A 21,844-nucleotide genomic window follows, 5' to 3' on the forward strand; every position below is an offset into this window, starting at 1 on the left:
AGAACGATGGTCCTGAAATGAGTTCATTTTCTCAAAAGCTTTATGTGTAGTATTCAAGCAGTGACTGACCTGTGAAATTCTCTAAATCTAGAAGATAAGGTACTTGACCTCTGGGGCATAAATCCTTGCTCTTGTTTAAATATCATGTATGAACGTAGTGTAACATGATTAGTAAGAAAAAGCAGAGCCTCTTGCCTACTTAACGTTCTTTTTCTTTTTTTTTGTCAAAAAACGCTTAGCTATATGCTACAAAAACCACAAAACTTTTGTCCCGTTTTTCCCATTGAATGTTTGCTCAAATTCTATTGCAACACCAAAGATTATTTGTTTAAAAACAATTTAAAACAATTATTTGTTTCTTCTGAATCTCAGAGGTATCTGCTATAGTTTCTTAAGTAGTGAGAGAGGACATTGGGTATCACAACTGCAGGAGATTTCACAGACTTAAATGGGAGTGAGAATCCTGGATCTCAAGACTGAACATTTATTCTCAGAAAAAGCAGTTGGTGCCTGTGTGTGATTGTCTAAGCCACCCACCTGCAGATTTTCTGGAAAACCAGTAATCTCTCTGGTAGATATTGCCAACAGATAGCTTATCCAGTCCAGCCCTTCACCTCTGAAACACAAACCCCGTTCTTGCCGGTTAGCAAATAACCTTCCCTCAGAGGAAGCTACTTCTGAACTTGCTGCAGTTAAAGAATCCCAGAATCCCAGAATGTCAGGGATTGGAAGGGACCTGGAAAGCTCATCCAGTGCAATCCTCCCATGGAGCAGGAACACCCAGATGAGGTTACACAGGAAGATGTCCAGGCGGGTTGGAATGTCTGCAGAGAAGGAGACTCCACAACCTCCCTGGGCAGCCTGGGCCAGGCTCTGCCACCCTCACCGGGAAGAAGTTTCTTCTCAAATTTAAGTGGAACCTCTTGCGTTCCAGTTTGAACCCATTACCCCTTAGTCCTCTCATTGGTTGTCACCGAGAAGAGCCTGGCTCCATCCTCCTGACACTTGCCCTTTATATATCTGTAAACATGAATGAGTCCCCCCTCAGTCTCCTCTTGTCCAGCTCCAGAGCCCCAGCTCCCTCAGCCTTTCCTCACACGGGAGATGCTCCACTCCCTGCAGCATCTTGGTGGCTGCGCTGGACTCTCTCCAGCAGTTCCCTGTCCTGCTGGAACTGAGGGGCCACAACTGGACACAATATTCCAGGTGTGGTCTCCCCAGGGCAGAGTAGAGGGGAAGGAGAACCTCTCTTGACCTAGTTAGTGCTCAGCTTGTAGTTTTTAAAGCAGGCTTTGATGCTCCTCCCAAAGAGTGCACGTGGGCCAGTTCTCAGTGTTACACACTAGTATTGTGGCTTCTGCTGAGCTCGAGAGGCAGCAGAGCTGTTTTCTGAGTTCTGCTCAGTTCCCAGCTGGGGACAGAGCTGGCAGACAAGTGGCTGCCACACGTAGTCTCTAATTTGGGAAGGAGAACTACAGCCTGGCATGCTGTCCTCATGCTGGTCTCTGTCCAAGGCTACTTGGGTTTGCGTTCCTCTCATGAAACAAATAAAGAAAAAGGGATTGTATCTAGCGTAGTAATGAATTTTTCCACTCAGTTGAGTGGAAACAGAGTACTCATCTGTTAAATGAATACAGTCACGTTGCAAACTAATCTCCAACTTGGACGCTTTTTTGTTGGAATAATTTTGGTAAATACCCTGTTATATTTAAACTACTTTTTTTTCTGTCTGGACTTAGGTGACTTAGAGTTGAGGGCATCACCATTTCTCATTATTGATACTCATCGGGGTCTTTTGAAGATCCAGGAAACACAAGATCTGGATGCTGGTGACTATACATGTGTGGCTACCAATGATGCAGGGACAGCTTCTGGGAAGATAACTCTAGATGTTGGCTGTAAGTAGCTTGCAATGTAGAGGGGGAATATGCTGATTTTAGTGTTTATCTGGTTAATGGTGCCTTGGTTATCAGAACCTTGCTCACAAATAGATGTAGAGTCTGTGTGCGTGCTGGAAATGCCTTTTTGGTGGTGTTCACTGAGCTGTATCCTTGTCCTCTTTGGACTCCAACTCTTATGAAGAGGAAGAGAGAGGAAGAGGAGGAGGAAACTGTTGAAACCTGAACCTAGCATAGTTTTCAAGTAGAGAATATACTAAACTAACTTAAGTTACTGTGTAAGATTATTGAAACTTAGCCCTTCCTCTCCTCTTTTCCTTATTATTTCAAACTGCTTGTGGCCTGACACATCACGTCTTGTTAAACACCTGTTCCTGTCAGGCACGTACGCTTTCCAAATCAGTGAGCAACACTGTTTGAAGGAGAGGAGGAACTTAACAGTGCTAACGCTTGAGTATGCACATTGGTCTGGTGGGGGTGGCTGTATCTTCATTTTTCTGAGATGTTCAGCCCATTTCTGAGCTCCCTGTTGTAAGTACAGCGCATGTGACGTTGTTTTTGTAAGGTGTTGCTAGAGTTGGGAATCTGTTGTTAGAAGAATCATTGTGCATAATGGGACGTGGTTGTTGCAACCACAATTCACTTTCTGTTTACTCTTTTTTTTTTCCAGCTCCTCCGGTTTTCACGCAGGAGCCTGGTGATGAATCTGCGGATATCGGCTCAAACGTCACGCTGCCGTGCTACGTTCAGGGTTACCCAGAACCGAAGGTTAAATGGAGGCGGCTGAACGGCGCTTCTGTTTTCTCAAGACCATTTGCAGTCAGTTCCGTCAGCCAGCTCCGAACAGGGGCTCTGTCTATTAACGGTAGGTAGACTAAACTTTTTCAAGAAAAGATGCCAGAAGGGAATATGACGCGCAATGCGTTTAAGTTACTATGCCACTTTATAAAATTGTTAACTTTGTAAAATGACTGTATTTTTATCAGAGGTTGTGTTTCCGATACTGACTTTATTGCTGCTGTTAAGCAGTTCATTTTCCCGTGAGTCTGTGAATTCAGATGTGTTTTGTCATTGGCTTTACTCTTCTTCACAGAAATTATTATCCCTTTGTTTGAGTAAATGTGGGTTATTGTCTCTGTTGATACTGCGGAGCCATGGATTTTCATTTTTCGGGCTTTTTTGAGAGAAGTCTTTCTAAACTCATTGTTTTAGGCAAATCCTAACTTGGGTAATAACCAGAAATTCTGTGAGTGGCTTTGCAATTTCAGTTACTTGAAGCATTTCAGTCACCCTTACACTAAGTGATGTTATTCTGTTTTCTTAATTAGCTCTTTTATTCCTTTCTAGACATAATGAGCTTGGGTGAAGTAACTCCTCTCTAGTGTAAATAGCTCGTGTGTTATGTCCTACTAGGTGGACATCTGTTCACATACTGACACACATTGCTGTATGTAATAAGCAACATTCCACAGTAAATGTGCTATATGATAGCATATGTATGTGTGGATATGTAGGATACTGCCATATATTATTCGTGCACCTTAGTATATAGTGTTTTAAGTATATGCAATGTATGAAGTGATGAAAAATATCATATATATGTATATAATGCTTTTTTTAATTCAAGTGCTCATATAAACATTGCTACTGTACTTAGGGACAGATGGGAAGGAATGATCTGGCCAAAACTGAATGTTTGAAATGGAAAGATAAAATGATAGGGTATCCATGTATTGCAAACTTTCAGTATCACCTGAGATGCTGCAATCTGATCTCTTTTTTTAACTCCCACCTGTAGGTCTGTGGGTCAGCGACGAGGGAACGTACATCTGTGAAGCTGAGAACCAGTTTGGCAGGATTCAGTCCCGGCCAGCCACGGTCACAGTAACCGGACTGGGTAAGGCTGGCTAATGTCGGTGGCGACTCTGAAAGGCAAGACGAGCAGCAGTTCCATTCACTGTGGTAGTTGTCTTTTCACTGGCTGCGTCAGTTTGAATTAGTTCCTTCTACACTTTATAACGTGGACCTTAAAAAAGTAATTTATCCTTTTCTTATACCTAAGTAAATTTATTAAGGAATGGCAAATCACCATAATGATGAATGCTAATGATAGGGTTTCTGCCATTTAATGCAACTTAAAAGGGAACTTGTTTAAGTCACTGTGTTGATATAACTGGGAAGGAATCTTAGTGATTCAAGAAGACAGCAAATGTCTAGCTCTGACAATAGCTGTTCTATGAAGCAATTATTTATTATCTCAGTTGGACAATTGGCAATAAAAGGAAAAATAATGTTATGGAATGTATGTGTTTGCAGGAGGATAAGAATGGAGTCTATCTGCCATCAAAGAAACCATTTGTTAACTTAAAACATGTGGTGGGAATCTGTAATGCTAGTGCTGTTTGACAGACAACATGTTTTCACCTACTTAAAAGTGTTGTTTAATCCTCATTACTTACAATGAATTTACAGAGCGTGTGCTTCCTGTTGACTCTTTACAGCACACATAGAAACCCTTAAAATTAATCCCTTAAAATTTTATGCCCAAAGAAAACTACCACTTATTTTTTGTCCTCACCAAACCTGCTACTTTTGTTCTTTGGTATGTTGCCTAAGTAAGGAAAAATGATACATTAAATTGGTATTCAGGGGAACATGAGTTTTCAAGGAAATGCTGGATCAGATCCAATTTCAGCTGGACAACATCTTGCATTTGCTGCCACTCCTTAGGCTTAGGATCATTTTATGTGTATTCCTCTAGCTTCCTTTTCTCTTCTGTGCTACCCCACACCTTCATTTGTTTATTTTTTTATTTTTCAGATACATTTCAGATACCAGAAGTCTCTCTGGTATTTTTTGTTGTAAAATTAAGTATGTTGGAACTTTCATGCTGTTAGTTGCCGGCTACTTTATTTTTAACTGCTTTTTTTTCCTTTCTATTTAAATGATACAGTTTTCATTTTAGGAAATGTTTCTTACTCTATATTTGTATAGTACCTTGCACAAGTAGACCTTTGTCTGATGCTGCTGCGAGTAGTATTCTTAACAGGACTAATAATAAAAATTCAGATGTCATACCTTCCATGAACATATAAAAATTGCCAATAATTGATTCTAATTCTTTTGTTTAAGTTACGCCTCTGATTGGAGTAAGTCCAGCCACAGCCAACGTGATTGAGGGGCAGCAGCTCACTTTGCCCTGTGTGCTGCTTGCTGGAAACCCCATTCCAGACCGGAGGTGGATTAAAAACAGTATGGTGGTAAGAACTGGTTTATTTCCTGTAAGATTTATTGCCAGAAAAAAAAAATCTACAACTGACGTTCCAAGCCAGGATAACAACTTGGTTTAATTTGGGAGTACGACCATTCCCTGGGGAAATTATAGCTTATTATAGCTTATTCCTGACGGTTGTGCCTCTCTCCGATCGCTGCCTGTACTCGGGAATTTCTGATTGTGAAGGGAGGTCAGGGAACAGGAGATGGTAGTGGGGGATGTGCAGGTCTAGAAAAGAATTTGGAACCAAAGTGTTTGTGAATTGTCCTTTTATTATCTACTTTGCTTACTTTCAAAGCAGTTTTATGTATTCTCTCTAGCTCCTGAATTTCAGCCTGAATATAGGCATGCTAGTGGAATATCCCACCAGAATGACAAAAGTGCTGGAATTTAAGCCCTGATAACAGAAAAACATTTCTTTTCCCCTGTTTTTTAACAATAAAGATACCAGACGATTTCTGTAGATACAGGGTTAAAAACATCACAACTTTCAATGTTACTGATGGGATGAGATAAATGTCAGCGTCCCTGGCTGGGGCACTGCTCAGAGCACGGAAGTCTGTGTTTTCTCTCCCACTGGAGAGCACGTTAACATCGCCAATTTGTATTATTTACAACTTTTGTGTCAGAAGGGTGATGTAGACACTGTGCCTAGGTTATCTCTCCAAGTGAAGTTTCATTTCTTTAGTAGTGGCCAAATTACTGACTTCAACATCCCTACAAAGCCCTTGTTTTTATCTTGCTTACTAATTTCCCACTACATCCTTTTCTCCACAGCAGTAATTAAAAAATGGTAACAAGATGTTTATTTGTTGTCACCAAGCAGAACACTTGACCTTTCGCTTGCAAGAGTTTTCTGCTTAATTTCTGTATCACTGGGAAACGTCGAACTTTTCTTTAGACTGTATAAGTGCAAGCAGCACAGGCTGTAACTTCCGTGAGAAATACTGGCAGGATCCTCCTTGTTGAGTTGCTAATTCCTCCGTAGAGTAGCGCTAGTTCCCTGTAATTGTAAGCATGCGGCAAAAGCTGCGCTCCAAAGAAAGTGTTGGAAAAGAATGCAGCTTTTTCTGAGCACGGCACAACTGGAATAATTTTGCATTCTAACAGCCTTTCTGTAACACAAGCCTGTGGTGCTGAGCTCATGGATTTTTTGGATGTTGCTGTAGGGTATATAACTTTTTAAAAGTTACTCTTTGGTGGAAGTTCTAAGTTTTCTTCTGTTTCACAATGGTACGCTTCAGAGCTGATCTCTTCCACTTGATGGATGTGGCATGTTAGAAGATTGTGACAACTGTAAAAGATCTGTTTGTGGAAGAAGAACAAGTCATTGCACTCATCAGCAGTGGAACTATAATGAAATTGGGTTACTGGAATAGCCAATAAATACGCAGTAAAGTAATTCAGCTAAATTTGGTTTTACTTCAGTGCACAATTATAAGCCTGAGTGGCAGTTCTGTCTGTGATTTGCTTGAGCAGAGTTGCCATTGCAGATATTAATCTCACTCCAGCAGGAAATATAAGGTGCTACCAAAATTCTTATTTAAAATTAGCTTTTTGTGAAAGATGGAAAGTAGGAAAAGCTCTAGTAAAAATCTCCAGAAACATATAATTTTTAAAATGTGAAACAGCCAAGTAAAGCCACCGGCATCCCAAAGTAAATATTATCAACAAGTATTTTCTTCAGTAAAACATTACATCGCTCTTTTGGCAGCTGGTTCCCAATCCCTACATCAACATTCGCAGTGATGGAAGCCTCCACCTTGAAAGAGTTCGGCTGCAGGATGGCGGTGATTATACCTGCATGGCAAGTAACGTGGCTGGGACGAGCAACAAAACGACGACTGTTAATGTGTATGGTAAGGAACACACCGTCTTGTTGCCTTTGTGCTGAGCGCAAGATGAGGGCGTGTTTCTTACTAACAGGAGCTCTCAGTAGAGCTTTTTTGTTACAGTTACATGAATTTCTCAAATTTCCGCTTTTGTATCGTGTTACTTTGTAAAGTAACATGGTGGGAATTTGGATCCACTTCACAGGAAAGAACTGAGTGATTGAGACTGTTTTGAAACTGAAACAAAAATAACACCATTTTGAGATCACAAAAGATCCTCATTTGTAAACATCTAAAGGTTGGGTGTGCGGTTACCATCTCTGGCTTTATTGACAAAATAGATGCAAGTGGGAATATACTGGAAGACCATGAAAAGTGCTGTCTGAGGGGTTCATAACTGATAGAAGGAAGCACAACTCATGGGAGAATGGGAATTAAAATGAATTATGAATTTGGTAAAATGTTGCCTTTTTTTCCCCCCCTTTAATTAAAAGATACCAAAAATTACACTGACAGCAGGACAAAGTGTTAGCATTGTGGTAACCCATCTGTATTTCGGCTGAAGATACTTACATTAATTCTGTGTGGAGACACGACTTAATTGTTTACAGCCTGAAATTTTCTCATGTGTTAAATTAATTATGGGAAATTTATTTTTCTCTGAAGATGCTGTGGCATCTTTTTAAGAAGAGCTAATATTTTTTAATACAGGCAAGTGCTTAGTGTCCATAAGGTCTTGCATGTCAACACTAGTTATTGGAGTATTTCAGAATTAAAGAACAGAAAGGAATATCTTTGTATGTTTTTAGAAGGATCTAGTTTTTCATGTTATAGCCTTAAATCTGATCTCCTTTTTTTTTCTGTTGGAAATTCTAAATCAGCTTAGTTAAGTAGGGGAACTGGGGTTCTTGTTATCTCTTGTTACTGATTTTTGTGAAGTGATTTGGTATTTTTATTCAAGTTCATCCAACAGTCAGACCCTGCAGAAACCATCACTGTAGTCAGCACGACTTTGTAGCATTTATAACAAAGATTAAATGAGCTTGGAGTGTGATCAGTTCTTCACTCTCATATCTGCTCTGTTCAAAATACTGTCCTTCGATGGAAATGGAGTCAGCACCAAAGCTGCTGAATCCGCTCTCATAGAAAGTGCTACACAGGTTGAATTGCACCCAGTATTATTTCAGGAAGCCTGAAATGTTGTCAGAGGATAATGTGGCAAAGACTTTCTGAAGTCATTGCAATGAGCTATGTGAAATACCTCCCAAAGCCCCCTGCCTGTAGAAGTAGCAATTGAATATAAGGATTTTATTGCAAAGAGTTGTGGTGGGGTTTGAAAACCACCTTCTGCACATCTTTAATATTTGCATTTCTCTTTAGTTCAGCCTATAATTCAGCATGGCCAGCAGATATTCAGCACCATTGAAGGAATCCCGGTAACACTACCCTGCAAAGCCAGTGGAGTTCCAAAGCCATCTATTGTCTGGTCCAAGGTAATTTGGTGAAAGATGAATTGACCACATCGTTTAGTTGTCATAAAACCTATATGCAAGAAATGAGACCAAAATCCTAAGTTGTGAGTGACCTGAAAATCCCTGTTTATTGGTGTCTGCTTAGGTTTCTTAGAGCAATGCATTCTGGCTGTGGTCCACCAAGGGATCAGTGTTCTGTTCTTTGGAAGGGCTTTGCTTATCGCTGTATCGTTACGTTTTTAACACTTTGGAAATTGTTTGGTTTCCTGTTCTGACTTGAGACCTCGAGGTTGGGGAACCTGCCACAGATTGAACATTCTTTTTTGTTTTGAAGCTTTACTTCAAGGTGGCTGCTTTTTCTTCCTCTGAAGAAAGTGTGTCTAATGATGGTGTTCTGGGATTAACCTTCTGTCACTATTCAGTCACAGATGTTTTAACATAAGAAATCAATGTCAAAATTAACTCAGTTGAAACCTTGATTTTTTTATTTTTTATTTTTTAAATTGGGATCCGTAGAAACAGGTTTCCTGCATAAGAATCCCTGTGCTTCTGCTGCTGTTACTGCTTAGACAGTGATACTCAAGGAGTGGGAAAAGTTAGTTGACGTTAGTTAATTTGTATGGAAGGAGTTTTGGGACCACACCTCTTGGCTCATTTGAAATATTTTGTCTATCTCAGCCATAAAAAATAGAAGTAGTACTGTAGTGTGAATTAAAATATTGCTCAGTTTAGTTTGCCTGCAAATTGTTTGGTCTACAGAACTGCATGGAGCATATTGCACAGTGAGAAATCTGACGAGGTGTTACAGTAAATAAAGCAGTTTTCATAGGAATGGATCACAGCAATGGGATAAGCTGGGGCAATGCTTACAGCCACTAGCAATTTTTATATTCCTTTTTTCTTTTTAAATTTGATCTCTGTAAGCTTTTGCTTTTCTTAAATTAGATGATTGTAATTTGGTTTATTTTAGAAGATCCAGACAATTTTTATTTCCTTTCTTCTTCCCACAGAAAGGAGAAGTAATTCTTTCCAGCGATGTGAAGTTTTCTGCAGGATCTGATGGAAGTCTGTATGTAGTTTCACCAGGGGGCGAAGAGACTGGGGAATACGTGTGCACTGCAACAAATGCTGCTGGTTATGCCACACGGAAAGTCCAGCTGACTGTCTATGGTTTGTACGAGCTAAAATCAAATACAGTGTCATTGTCTGTCTTCCCCTGTTGAGTTCTGATTTGGACTACCAAACCCGCTCAGGTGGATTGTGAACTAGGACACTCACTATGCAAACAGGATTTAAACTAATCTCTAATTAATTCTTTTGATGTTGTCCTGGATCACTGGATCTGCATAGAGGCAATTTTACAAATGCCTAATGCTGAAACACCTGTCCTTCAGCCACTGTATTTCTTTAAATCCTCCTGATACCTGTTACCTCGAGTTCTTGGATGAGGATTCTTTTGTCTTTGATGGAAGTGGACAGGAACTGTCCATATAGGTAGAGAAGTTCCTACTGGTATGAGAATGAAGATCCCTTAATCCCGTCATTCCCATAGCTTCCTACCATCTCCCAATATTGTAAAATAATTTTATTTATGTGTCTGCTTTTTTTGCAAAGCTTTTGTGGCTTATAGGTGTTGGTGCTGTAGTGTAACATGGTTCAGGTATTGGTTGCAAACTCTGTGCAATACAGAGCTCAGCATATGCATAAACTACATATATCTGCTTTTATATCCAGTGTTTTGGGTAGGTAGTGCAGTCTTGCTGGTATCTGTGATATTGCATGTAGGCATCAGCCAGTAGCTGAGCTACAGGCACTGGACATCTGCATTACAGGGGTTGCTGTCTGTCGCAGACATGTCATTAAAAATACGGTTGTAATGTTATATACCTGATTAAAAAAAATAGATGTTTAATCTGAAGTACAAGTGCATGGTGTTACATTTGTACAAAGATGTATATTCATTGCAGCTTCTTAACATGTTCCTTGTCATAGTGAAACCTAGAGTATCCAGGCCTGGAGACGAGGAAGGAAACGCTTATGATAAACCCCTGGAGATCTCGGTGATTGCAGGGGAAGATGTCATGCTTCCATGTGAAGTGAAGAGCTTGCCACCCCCCATAATTACCTGGGCCAAAGAAATGCAGCTCATATCTCCATTTTCTCCAAGGTAACAATGTTTGAAAACAAAAGTGAAATTGCATCTAAGCTTTCAAGATTTTGGAAGGGTTATAATTTCGAATTGCCTTGGGATCAGGCAGGAGGTATTAGGTTGTCCTGTGTGAGGACTCTGATTTGCTGGATCTTTAAACTGTCTTTGCAAACCAAGCACATGGCTCTTCCCAAAGGACACCAAGACCACGCGTCATTGCCCAGCTTCCATTCCAGGTTATACCCAATCTCAGGAGGCCAAGGGGAAACAGTTCCTGTTATATTCGTACTGTGGTGGTGCCCAGGGACCCACAAAATCTGTGCCTGATTACAAATGTTTAAAAACTGAGTTTCTTTTCTTACGCACTTCATATTTATGCTCAGGGGAGCATTATTTGTTGTTCGTATAAAGTCTGGGCTGCCAGTAGACTACAGATGATTACAAATGTGTGGGAGTGTCTGTCTGTTGAGCATGTTGCATGTGCTAACCAATCTGCATTCTAGGTCCCTTACTTGTCCTCATTTTACCTCAGGAGACGTTGATAAATTAGGCTACTTGTTCATGGCTGTTGTGGAGGGATCCAAGTTGCCAGAGTAGCAGAAGTCCAGCTAAGCCTATTCCTTAAAATTGTTTACAGATGTCAGCAAAAATTAAAGAGTTAGTCCAAACAAAATTCTTTGAGACCACCCAAAGATGATGTGACCCGTAAGTAAAAGAGTCAAATCAGAAATGAAGGAACTTCTGTCAGAAAGCAAATCTAGTTAGTGGACAAAATAATGGAGATAGGTTACTCCAGCACCAAAAAAAAGTTTGGAAAGATATGGGTAGCAGAGGAGGAATCATAATATCAGACAGATTTGGGTATCCCAGGAGAAATACATGCAAGTTTCTTTCCGTTCATCCCTCTTGCAATCCCAAAATTCACCATTATACCATATGATATATAATATACCCATATACTAACATTGTGCTAATTAGGCTGTGCCAGAGAAAGGCAGACAGATGGTACCACTAATTCCCCCCCCAACTTAATCTAAATTCTGTTTATAACCTTGAATGCTAGACTTGAATTTATTCTTGTGGGTTCTTAGCTCTGGTTTTTAATTCCTCATTTTTTTCCTCATCTCTATTGGTTTTGATTTCTGCATAAGAAGAGTTCGGCTTAGCTGGCCAAAACTGTATTTCTCTATCAAGAATGTTACAAGCCTGTGACCAGAGCTGTAGTAAAAATCAATACTGTGTAGTTAACTATTTAATGATAGATAGTGACAATTTCTATAAACATCAGAACTGGTGGTTTTGAATCAGAATACTCTTTAGAAAAGCTTCTTCCATCTTTAACTGTCCTAACAGGTTTTTTGCCAGGGTGCAATAGTATGAAAAACTGTTTAACTTGCTGACCTGGGCTGAGCATTTTTTTGGTCTGTTTCTAGAAACAAGAGAGATTTTAATATGTTCTGTTAGGAACTAGAACCAAATTTTGTAATTTGGATCTCATATCGTAGTTATTTACTACGTGTTCCGAATGCAGCGGCTCAGCGCGGCACAGCTCGGTGTGCCCTGTACAATGGTGTTATTTTAGCTCATAGCAGTCATTAGCAATGCGTAAGCAGAGGTCATTCACCTTTCAATACATGTTTATACAGCATATCTGCTTCTTATTTTTCCAGACACACTTTCCTACCCTCGGGGTCAATGAAGATCAGTGAGACACAAATTTCAGACAGTGGAATGTATATTTGTGTAGCCACAAATATCGCTGGGAATGTGACTCAGTCAGTGAAGCTCAGTGTACATGGTAAGTTTTAACTTAAAGGATAACGATCTGCAAGCTTCCATGTGGAATTTAGCAGCATGCAGAGCTTTTCAAACACTTTTCCTTATGTACCTTAAATTGCTGTATTCTTTCAGATCATATTATTTCAATATACAAGTTGTTATTGATTACACACAGAATCACAGAATGTTAGGGATTGGGAAGGAAGCACTGTATACACACTTACGTATACATGTGTGTATATATTTACACACGCACCCTTTCCTTTATGTTATGTAGACTCATGGAAGAATTATAGCGCTGTATGACATCGGACTTCTTAAGTCGGCCAGAGGAGCTTTTAAAACTGAAAAGTTTTGTTCTAATGCACTTGGCTGCTCTCTGTGCAAGAGCTTTCTCATCTCTAAGTTGGCAAACAGTGACTGAGAACAGCAGAGTCACCTGAGGCTTCTGGGGGTCAGATTCCTACCAACTTGATTGGAGTTACATAGCCAAACTCTTTTGATGGCGAATGTAAAAGTTTGCTTGCTCAGGTGGTAGCGAAACCGGTGTGTAACTGTCACCTCTGCATCAGAGAACCACAGGATAGTTTGGGCTGTAAGAGATCTTCCCAACTCAGCCAGTCCAACCCCTGCCGTGGGCAGGGACATCTTCACCAGCTCAGGCTGGAGCACAGAGGAGGGTGCGTGCAGCAGCCGGATGAGGCTGATCCATCGTAATTGTGGATGTATAGATAGTTCTGCTGTACCATAAATATACCAGATTGGAATTCCTGCCAAATTCCTGAAACCTTCAGACCAGGCTAGTTCAGTTACGGTGGCTAAACCAGACTGTTGTCTGGTTCTGTGTGTAGAGAAGTCTGATATCAGCACACATCTTGGTTTATCCATAATCGTATATTAACAGAGAGTCTGGTAAAATGGCACTTGTTATTGTTTCAGACATACTTTTTAAGTCTTGTTATTCTCAATGAACCTTAGAAAGAGAAACAGGGTGGCAAAAAGAGTTATGTTGGATTTGTATTATTCTTTGGGACCAGCAAAAACTCTTCCAGTCATATTTTATGTCCTTGTCTCAGCTTGTGTTTGGAAGCATCAGGGATTTGGGAAAGGAAATTAAAATGTCAAAAAGAAAATGTAATTAACTGTATCATAAAGCTTTTGAATTGTTTTGTGATATAAATAGCCAATACTCATAGTTCCTTAGAAGTGCTCAGTATAACAATATTACAGTACTCCTGTGGAAGTCACGCAGTAGAATTTGAAATGTAGCTTCTTCAAATAAGTTAAGCAATAGGGTATCATACAGCCTGTCCTATGCAGCAAACATATGGGGCTGCTTCCTTAGTCACCCGAGGGAATTTGATTTTTAGTGAATAAGGAAGGACATTTTCTTAAATGGCAAAACCAGAAAACAATTTCCTTCAAGATTGAACACGTACATCATTTTATCACATTACCGTGGACTAAACTTGTCTCCCTTAGTTCCTCCAAAGATACAGCGTGGGCCTCGAGTTCTGAAAGCCCAAGCTGGCCAGCGAGTGGACATACCCTGCAGTGCCCAGGGGATCCCTCCCCCAGCTATCGCCTGGTTCAGAGCCCGAGGGGCTGTGCCCACAGGCGATGGGCAGTTCAGCCACAGCCCGGACGGAGCTCTGAGCATCAGCAACGTCCAGCCACCTGACGCCGGCGTCTACAAGTGTGTCGCTAGTAACGTAGCGGGCAGCGACACGTCAGAGATAACCCTGCAAGTTCAAGGTATTTATATTGGGGCTGTTACCTTGTCACCTGGCCTGGCTATCTGTAATATCATGCCAGTGTTCTGTGGTCTATGTTTTTGAGGGCAGTGCTCTTTGCTGTTGTCTATTACGTGATGCAAAATCTAAACCTGTTTTAGATGTTATGTTCTGATGTTAACTACTGAGAAAAATTAGAACAGGCAAATAATCTTTAGAGAGTTTGCAGAAATAATAAAAAGACACTCAAAATATATTACTGTTTTTAAATTAAAAAAAAAAATCTTCAAGCTGCTTATGATTTTGTTTTGTAGTAGGTAATTAAAATCAGATTCCAGTATGGGAAAACTCTTTTTCAAATATTATCTCTATGTGTGCAAATCTCTCAACTTTCAAACACCATCTCTGAACCTCAGAGCCTGGTGTCACAGCTTTTAGTGGAACTGGAATTTTGTATGAGCTGAAATTGAGCTCTTCACTCAATCAGTTATTATGATATTGAAATGGTGACAGGGCAACAGTGGTCGATGCACCAGTTTAAATGTATAATATAATTCCTCACTTGATGGGCTGACATCCGTCAATGGAGCATGATTGACAAGCTAAGCAGGAATTATTTCTTCTTTGTCATAGTCTGAAGGCAACATTCTGATCTCTTTGGATTGGAGGTGCTGAGAACTGCTTGTTACAAAAAACAAAGAACTACCAGTAAATGTACTTAGTTATAAAAATCTTTGTATAGTCTCAGGCTGCATACAAGTTTAAAATGAGATGCAAGAACAAAGGATGGAAGTAGCACTAATATGCGGTATGAGAAAAACCAGTTTTAAATAGTATTTTTCAGATTTAGCAGAGACACCGTCTCTGCCTTCAAAACAAATACAGTGGGTTTTAGAGAGAACCAATTCCAGTAGAATTTGAAAGTCCCATTTGTACTGCTTACTTCCTAAATATTCCTCTTGTAATTGAGGCTGCTTGTATAGCACATTTCCTCAGTGGAAAGAGGGTTATTAGAATCTGACCATGTGTGAACGAAAGAGACTGAGAAGCGTTTTGTATTGCCAAACCATATTTTTACATCTGGGAGCAAAGGTCATTAATTTCTTTGGGTTCTAATTTTCTTTCAGAGTCTCCTACTATCGAGGATCTGGACCCTCCATACAACACTCCCTTTCAGGAAAGAGTGGCAAATCAGCGCATTGCGTTCCCATGTCCGGCAAAAGGTGTCTAGCGTTGTTACCAGTTTTAGTGATAAAAGTTTGATCGTTGAAAATTAACTAAGTTTCATGGTAAAAAACTACAATACGCACAGTATTTTCCATATATACTTTATGTGGAAAAATTCAAACTATCAGTGATTTAAATAACCACCGCATGCGGAAGTTCTGTAAAAAGCAATTGCGAGCCAACAGGGATATTATATTGTTAAAATTTTTAATGTTAAAATCATACTGTAACAGTCGGGGCTTCCTCTAAGTTTGAAAGCTCCTGGCCTCCGTGGGCATTGTCCTGGCCAGTAGGGCTTCCAGCAAGCAGTGGGAATTTATTGAATTTTTCTTATTCTGTGCCAAAAGAAGCGTTTCTTTAAGTCTCACATTTTTCTCGTTAGGTATTCCAAAGCCTGTCATCAAATGGCTCCATAACGGCAGAGAGCTGACAGGCAGTGAACCCGGGATTTCAGTTCTGGAGGACGGGACGCTGCTGATCATAGCTTCTGTTACACCGTCCGATAATGGGGAGTACGTCTGTGTGGCAAGCAATGAAGCTGGAAGCACAGAAAGAAAATATAACCTGAAAGTTCACGGTAAATAATAGATACAGCTGTCAACGCACTATTTTTGAAGAACAGCTTCTCTTTTATTGTTGGAACTGCATACCCCAAATCTGCCCATGTGCAGTTAGATTACAAAATCTAATCTGAGTACTTGCACTGTTATTCTGATGCTCTATACTATTTCTGTTGTTTCTGTTCTCCGTGACTTGATGCACAAACTATCTTTGTTTTGCTCGAAGAGCTACGTGCATCTCATTGGCAGAGGGCTCTAGTTATACTGGAAAACTTCAATGCAAATGAAAAAATGAAGACACTTGTAGAAATTGAACACTGGGTGACGGAGCTGCACTTAAAATATAAATATGAGAAAAGTGATTTATCAGAATGAGAATAGATAGGAGAATTCTTGCTCCCTGGTATTCTTCTTACAGAACCCTAAGGAATAACATAAGATTTGAGGATTAAGATTAAATTTAAGATGAAATAAAATTAAATTTAGGATTAAATTTTAAGATTATCCTCTTAAAATATTGATGGTGATTGTGGTTGAATGAATTTCCCCGGGAGTCTGTTATATGGAACAGAACAAAAGAATACTCTGTTTTTTGAGAAAGAGAAGCAAGGACACAGGGAGATAGGCAAATAGAAACATTGGGGAGGGAATGAAAATGGTCTGAGAAATTTTGATTACAGTGGTCCTTGGGGGGAAGGAGTAAGTGGGAAGTCACTGGAATAGGAGGCTTAATACATGACTTTGAGCTTTCTTTTAGTTCCTCCTGAAATTAGAGATCAAGAAAAGGTGACAAATGCATCTGTAGTTGTTCATCACCCTGTAAGTCTCTTCTGTGAAGTATCTGGTAACCCCTTCCCAGTCATCTCCTGGTATAAAGAAGATATCCAGGTATGTACAATTAACCTAATTGAGATAACATAGCCATAAACAGTCTTGTGTTGACTTTTGAGTGCTTGCTATGACAACCCATTTACATACGTGCCTTTATGTATATTTAAACTGCACTAAGAACACCTCCACAAAAAGCCAGCCAAATATGGCTAATCCATTAATTCAGCTGTTCAATAGGTCAAAAGTAAACTTTTTATTCTGCAGAGATTCAAATAATGGTATTTTCTTCATTCTATAGATGGAGCTCTCAGACGTGATTTGAATTCCTCAGGGTTCTCCTTGAGTCCTAGGCTTCTACTTGTAGCTGATAAGTGACAGTTTAACATGACGAGAGACCCTTTATGCACCTTTTGGGACTGACCATTACTGATGAACAAAGAATTTCTTTGCTTTTCCCATTCTCTCTTGGATGTCATATCCTACAAGTCATATTGAATAGATTGCATAAGTTGAGGAGATTAGTGCTGTAACTGAAAGGGGAAACAGATTATCCTTAGGCTAAACCTACCATTTTCTTATAAAAATCCAGCTGTGATATTGGGCTGATGTAACTCGGATCATGTAGGGCTAATGTCTCGGGTTCTTTTCAGGTTGTGGAAAGCAGTGCTGTCCAGATTTTGCACAACGGGAAGATACTGAAGCTCCTTAAAGCTGCTATTGATGATGCTGGACAATATTCATGCAAAGCCATAAATGTAGCAGGAAGTTCTGAAAAGCTGTTTAACCTGGACATATTAGGTTAGTTCTCTCTTGGTTTGGTTGTTTTTAAGATGATGATCTGAAAAACAGTTGATACTTCAGAAGCCATTAAATTTCAATTTATTATAAATGAATTCTTCCGTTCACTGCCCATTAAATATTGGCTGCCGAAACACTCTTCATGGTGGTTTTTGAAGATTGAAAATTTTCCATTCTCGTAGTAACACAGACAAAATGCTGCTTTACAATTCTGGGGCTTGGTTGTGGGTACTTTGTTTTGTATTTTGAGTGTATGGCAGTCCAGTGTAGCAGTCTGTTTATGCACAGTTCATCAGCACAAGCGTGGAAGTGCTTGTCCTGCTGGAAATGATGTTGTGATCTCACAGGAATTCTTTGCAGTGAAAACTAGTGGTTTCAAGGGAGTAGCATAATCCGCCGCTGCTTTTCTTCTAGTTTCATCCCTTCACGGTTAAATACCAGTTTTTCCTGTTGTGTTTGTCTTTTTTAAAGTGCCACCAAGTATAATGGGTGCGGATACCCCTGGTGAAATGGCAGTCATCCTCAACCAGGAAATCAGTCTGGAGTGCAGAGCCACCGGCTTCCCTTTTCCTGACATTCACTGGTTCAAAGATGGCAAGTAAGTACATTATCGCTTTGGTGGGTTGTGTCGAGGTTATTCCTCCCTTAGAATGTCAAGGAAGAAGCTGCACTGTGCCAGCAAGCTCAGCGTTTAACTGCTTAGTGTGAAGTTACTGTTAGTGAATAAAATGGGTGGTGCTGTGAAGTGGTGAGTTCATTAATCAGAAGTTATTATAGCATCCTGCTCTTCTTTGTGAACTGTTTCATTGCTGACACTGGCACTTGCAGAGCAGATTTACAGTACTTGAAGCCAGACAACTCTTGAACCAAGACAAATGTAACCATTTCTTTGACACAGGATCACATGGAATGTCAGGGATTGGAAGGGACCTCAAAAGATCATCTAGTCCAATCCCCCTGCTGGAGCAGGAACACTTAGATGAGATTACACATGAATTTAAACATGTTATTAGTTAAAATACAGTTGTTTTGCTGACATGATTTTTCATTGGTAGACAGTGACCATATCAGACGGTTTTCTAGATAGTGCCTTTTGCAGTTCTGCATATATACATTAAAGGTTTTAAAACATTTGTAGCCTGCATGTCTCTCTTCTTTGTCTCATCTTCCAGGAAAGCACACCAAGAGAAGAATTCCTGGTGGCTTAAAATATTAGCTGAAAAACAACGTGGGCTGTGCTTTTAAATAGTGTCGGTGTTTATCAATGTAGTTCGGTGTAGGCATTGGCTATTACTCACAGGTATTATGCTGTGACAATTTATTGGGTTTTTTATTGATACGCTGACACTTTCATCTAGTGAATGCAGAGATTTTGTTACCAGCAAAGGACTGTTATGACCTAAGTAATTAGGAAAAGAAACTGAGATCAGGAGTAGGACTCTGGCTCTGATGCTGACATCCCGGGCAGCCTGAGTAAAGTACTTTTGTGTTTTGCTTCTTCTAAAAACTAGGAATAAAGTTAATTATAATAGTTGGTCACTTCGTGGTGATTCTGCGGATTAATGCTGGTTATCTAGTGCTAAATGGTACTCTTCAATGGTACAATTAGTGCCATTAAAGGACCCCTTCTTATCATTGTCAGTTTAAATTAATGTTGAAAAGATGGGGTCAGAGTTCTGTGAAGCAAAATAATCTCTATTCCAGGCCCTTGTTTTTGGGTGATCCCAATGTTGAGCTTCTGGACAAAGATCAAGTTCTACACATAAAGAGCACTCGAAGGGTTGACAAAGGTCGTTACCAGTGCAGTGCCACCAACGCTGCTGGCAAACAAGTCAAGGAGGTCAAGCTGATCATCCACGGTAAGTTTATAGAATGCCTGATCCGACAAGATCCTTTAATTTTACTCATAAATTTTATTTTTTGAATGGAGATGCTCAGACAAATATAAATTAAGGCTCCGACCCTGCAAAATTTGTGTACAAATGTAACTTAACTTGTGTCAATGTAGAGATCTTTTTGAGCATTTATGTGTATCAAGTTAAGTATGGATGTAGTCTTTGAAAGCTCAGCCTTTCAGTGGATGTAATGTGCTTTTTATTAGTTTCTAATTTGTGAAAGCCAAAAATCTTGAAAGACCTTCTCAAATTTTGCTATTGATTAGTTTCAACTGAATTATTTTATTATCACAGTGGCTTCGTTATTTTGATCTGTCTTAGGGAGGAGAAAATTATTTAGAAGATTTTAATTTTAATACACTCATGGTCTTATTTTCCTTAAACTAATGCTAGGAGTAAGTTTTAGCCAGGAACATTTCTGAAGCATGGAGCAACCGCATGCACAGAAATACGCCTGTATACTCAGTGAATCTCATTCCATTGGGATCAAAGAAAACGCTGTGAGGACTTGCAGGTGATTGTAGCTGTTGTGAGATTAGAGGAATAAAAACCCCCACAACTTTTGGATGAGTAAACCTTACTTCAGGTTCTTCAGAAGATGCGATAGTAGAATGGAATATCTCTTTACTTTTAAATCTCTCATTAGTCCTGGCTGGACAAGTGGAAACCCATGGACTAAGTGAGGAGCCTAGTTCAGCCCTGATTTGGGCTTTGACATTTTCCCCAAACACCGTGCTAAAACTGTTCCTCATCTCTGTGGATGAAAGCGTTTGCTGATAAAGAAGTTCATTTGCCCTTGAACTGGGTGTGTTTCAGCATATTTTAAAGGTTTGCATATTTTTGCAATCAAGTTATTTAATTAGGAAAATATCTAGCCCTGGTTTGATTGTCTGCAAGGCCCATCTCATAGGTGTAGATCCATTCACTGGCATTTTGCTGTACATTTCTGTGGTGAGGCTTTAAATGGACACTCTGTGGAAGTCCGTGGAATTTTAGGATATACTGAGCGTGTTTGGCGGCAGAGGAGTTAATGTGTCTGCCAGATGTGTTTGGTACTTCCAGCAGTCATAAATTTAGCTGTTGCCAATTGCACTGTGCTTTTATTACTTCTACAGAGATTTACGAACTCTTTATATTGGCTGATTTACACAAGAGCTTGTTTGCTAGAAAAGTCCGTGTACTGCTGCCTAGCAAGCAAGGGAAATGACTATGGGCCAAAAGTTTCAAAAATAGGAGCATAAAGCTAGACTGTTAAGCTCATATTTATTCTCAGAGTATGTGACTTCATCTTCAGAAGTTTGGAGTGTGGAGCAGTTCCCACTCCAGTCATAGAGGCTCTTGGATACATTTGCTATTTTCAATAGCGGGTTCCTTGCTGGGAGGATGCACCTCCCAAGGTGAATGGGGGTTACTTGCTCTTCACCGGCGTGAAGAGAAAGGCAAAAACACCAGGGAGGGTTGGAAGGCCAACCAAGCTAAAATCTTTTATTCTTCCAGCATTCTAATGTTTAATCTATTTTAATCTGCACAGAATTGTATACTAAGATTTTAAACTGTTGTTTTGTTTTTTGAAATAGTTCCTCCTAGTATTAAAGGAGGGAATATGACCACAGAGGTATCGGTGCTTCTTAACAATCTTATAAATTTGGAATGTGAAACCAAGGGAATCCCCGTTCCTACGATTACGTGGTACAAAGAGGGACGCCCGATTATTTCCAGCCCCCAAGCTCTGTATGTGGATCGGGGACAATTCCTGCAGATACCTCGGGCGCAAGTTTCAGATTCTGCGAAGTACACTTGCCGTGTTACCAACGCTGCTGGGGCTGCTGAGAAAATGTATGATGTGGATGTTCACGGTAAGCAAGAGTTTATTGAACTTGGTTATTTGCAATGTTACAGGAAGTGCATTTTGAAAGCTTTTCTGCCTTTGGAAGGCATTTGCAGGGCTCTTGAGCGTGGGCGCCAGTCAGAGGTTGTGTTTAAAGACTGGCCTGTGTTAGCAGGGCCATGTAAAGGGAGCTTTACACCCTGTGCTTTATGTGGCTCTCGAAAAGCTCTTGAATTTACGGGCCTTGGTGCCATGCTGTAGTGAAGGATCAAAACTAATTCTCTGTATATCCTTCCTCTTTCTCACACGTGTGTTGAACAACACTTACCTGAAATAGGCACTCTGGGTGGGATCTTTAATGTACTGTTTGAAGACCTTCAGATTTAGTTCTTCCATCCCACAGCCCTGCAGATCCGCTGTTTTATACTGATGGTCAATACTGAACTGCTTCATTTGACTTCTCTGTTTCCCCTTTGTCTTGGCTTGCCTCGGCGGCAAATTCTCACATGAAATTGCGCGTGACGTAACGGCATATAGAGCCCAAGTGGGTGGGAAGGAACTAACCCAT

General features: G+C 40.1%; 1 protein-coding gene across 1 annotated transcript in view; it reads left to right on the top strand.

Moving 5' to 3' along the window:
- Positions 1–21,844, top strand: part of HMCN1 (hemicentin 1) — a gene marked incomplete at its 5' end in the record, with an annotated part of 184,673 nt that overhangs the window by 75,031 nt on the left and 87,798 nt on the right. Inside the window, 17 exons of the mRNA XM_082054335.1 lie at positions 1,740–1,898; positions 2,569–2,763; positions 3,697–3,795; positions 5,031–5,158; positions 6,887–7,031; positions 8,385–8,497; positions 9,487–9,646; positions 10,469–10,643; positions 12,296–12,423; positions 13,887–14,159; positions 15,265–15,360; positions 15,747–15,941; positions 16,682–16,812; positions 17,406–17,553; positions 18,025–18,151; positions 19,258–19,412; positions 21,026–21,304. Of these exons, the coding sequence (XP_081910461.1) occupies positions 1,740–1,898; positions 2,569–2,763; positions 3,697–3,795; positions 5,031–5,158; positions 6,887–7,031; positions 8,385–8,497; positions 9,487–9,646; positions 10,469–10,643; positions 12,296–12,423; positions 13,887–14,159; positions 15,265–15,360; positions 15,747–15,941; positions 16,682–16,812; positions 17,406–17,553; positions 18,025–18,151; positions 19,258–19,412; positions 21,026–21,304 (2,706 nt within the window). The remainder of the gene's footprint in view (positions 1–1,739; positions 1,899–2,568; positions 2,764–3,696; positions 3,796–5,030; positions 5,159–6,886; positions 7,032–8,384; positions 8,498–9,486; positions 9,647–10,468; positions 10,644–12,295; positions 12,424–13,886; positions 14,160–15,264; positions 15,361–15,746; positions 15,942–16,681; positions 16,813–17,405; positions 17,554–18,024; positions 18,152–19,257; positions 19,413–21,025; positions 21,305–21,844) is intronic.

This window comes from Streptopelia decaocto (genome assembly GCF_964273445.1).
Source record: "Streptopelia decaocto genome assembly, chromosome: 5".
Lineage (NCBI taxonomy): Eukaryota > Metazoa > Chordata > Aves > Columbiformes > Columbidae > Streptopelia > Streptopelia decaocto.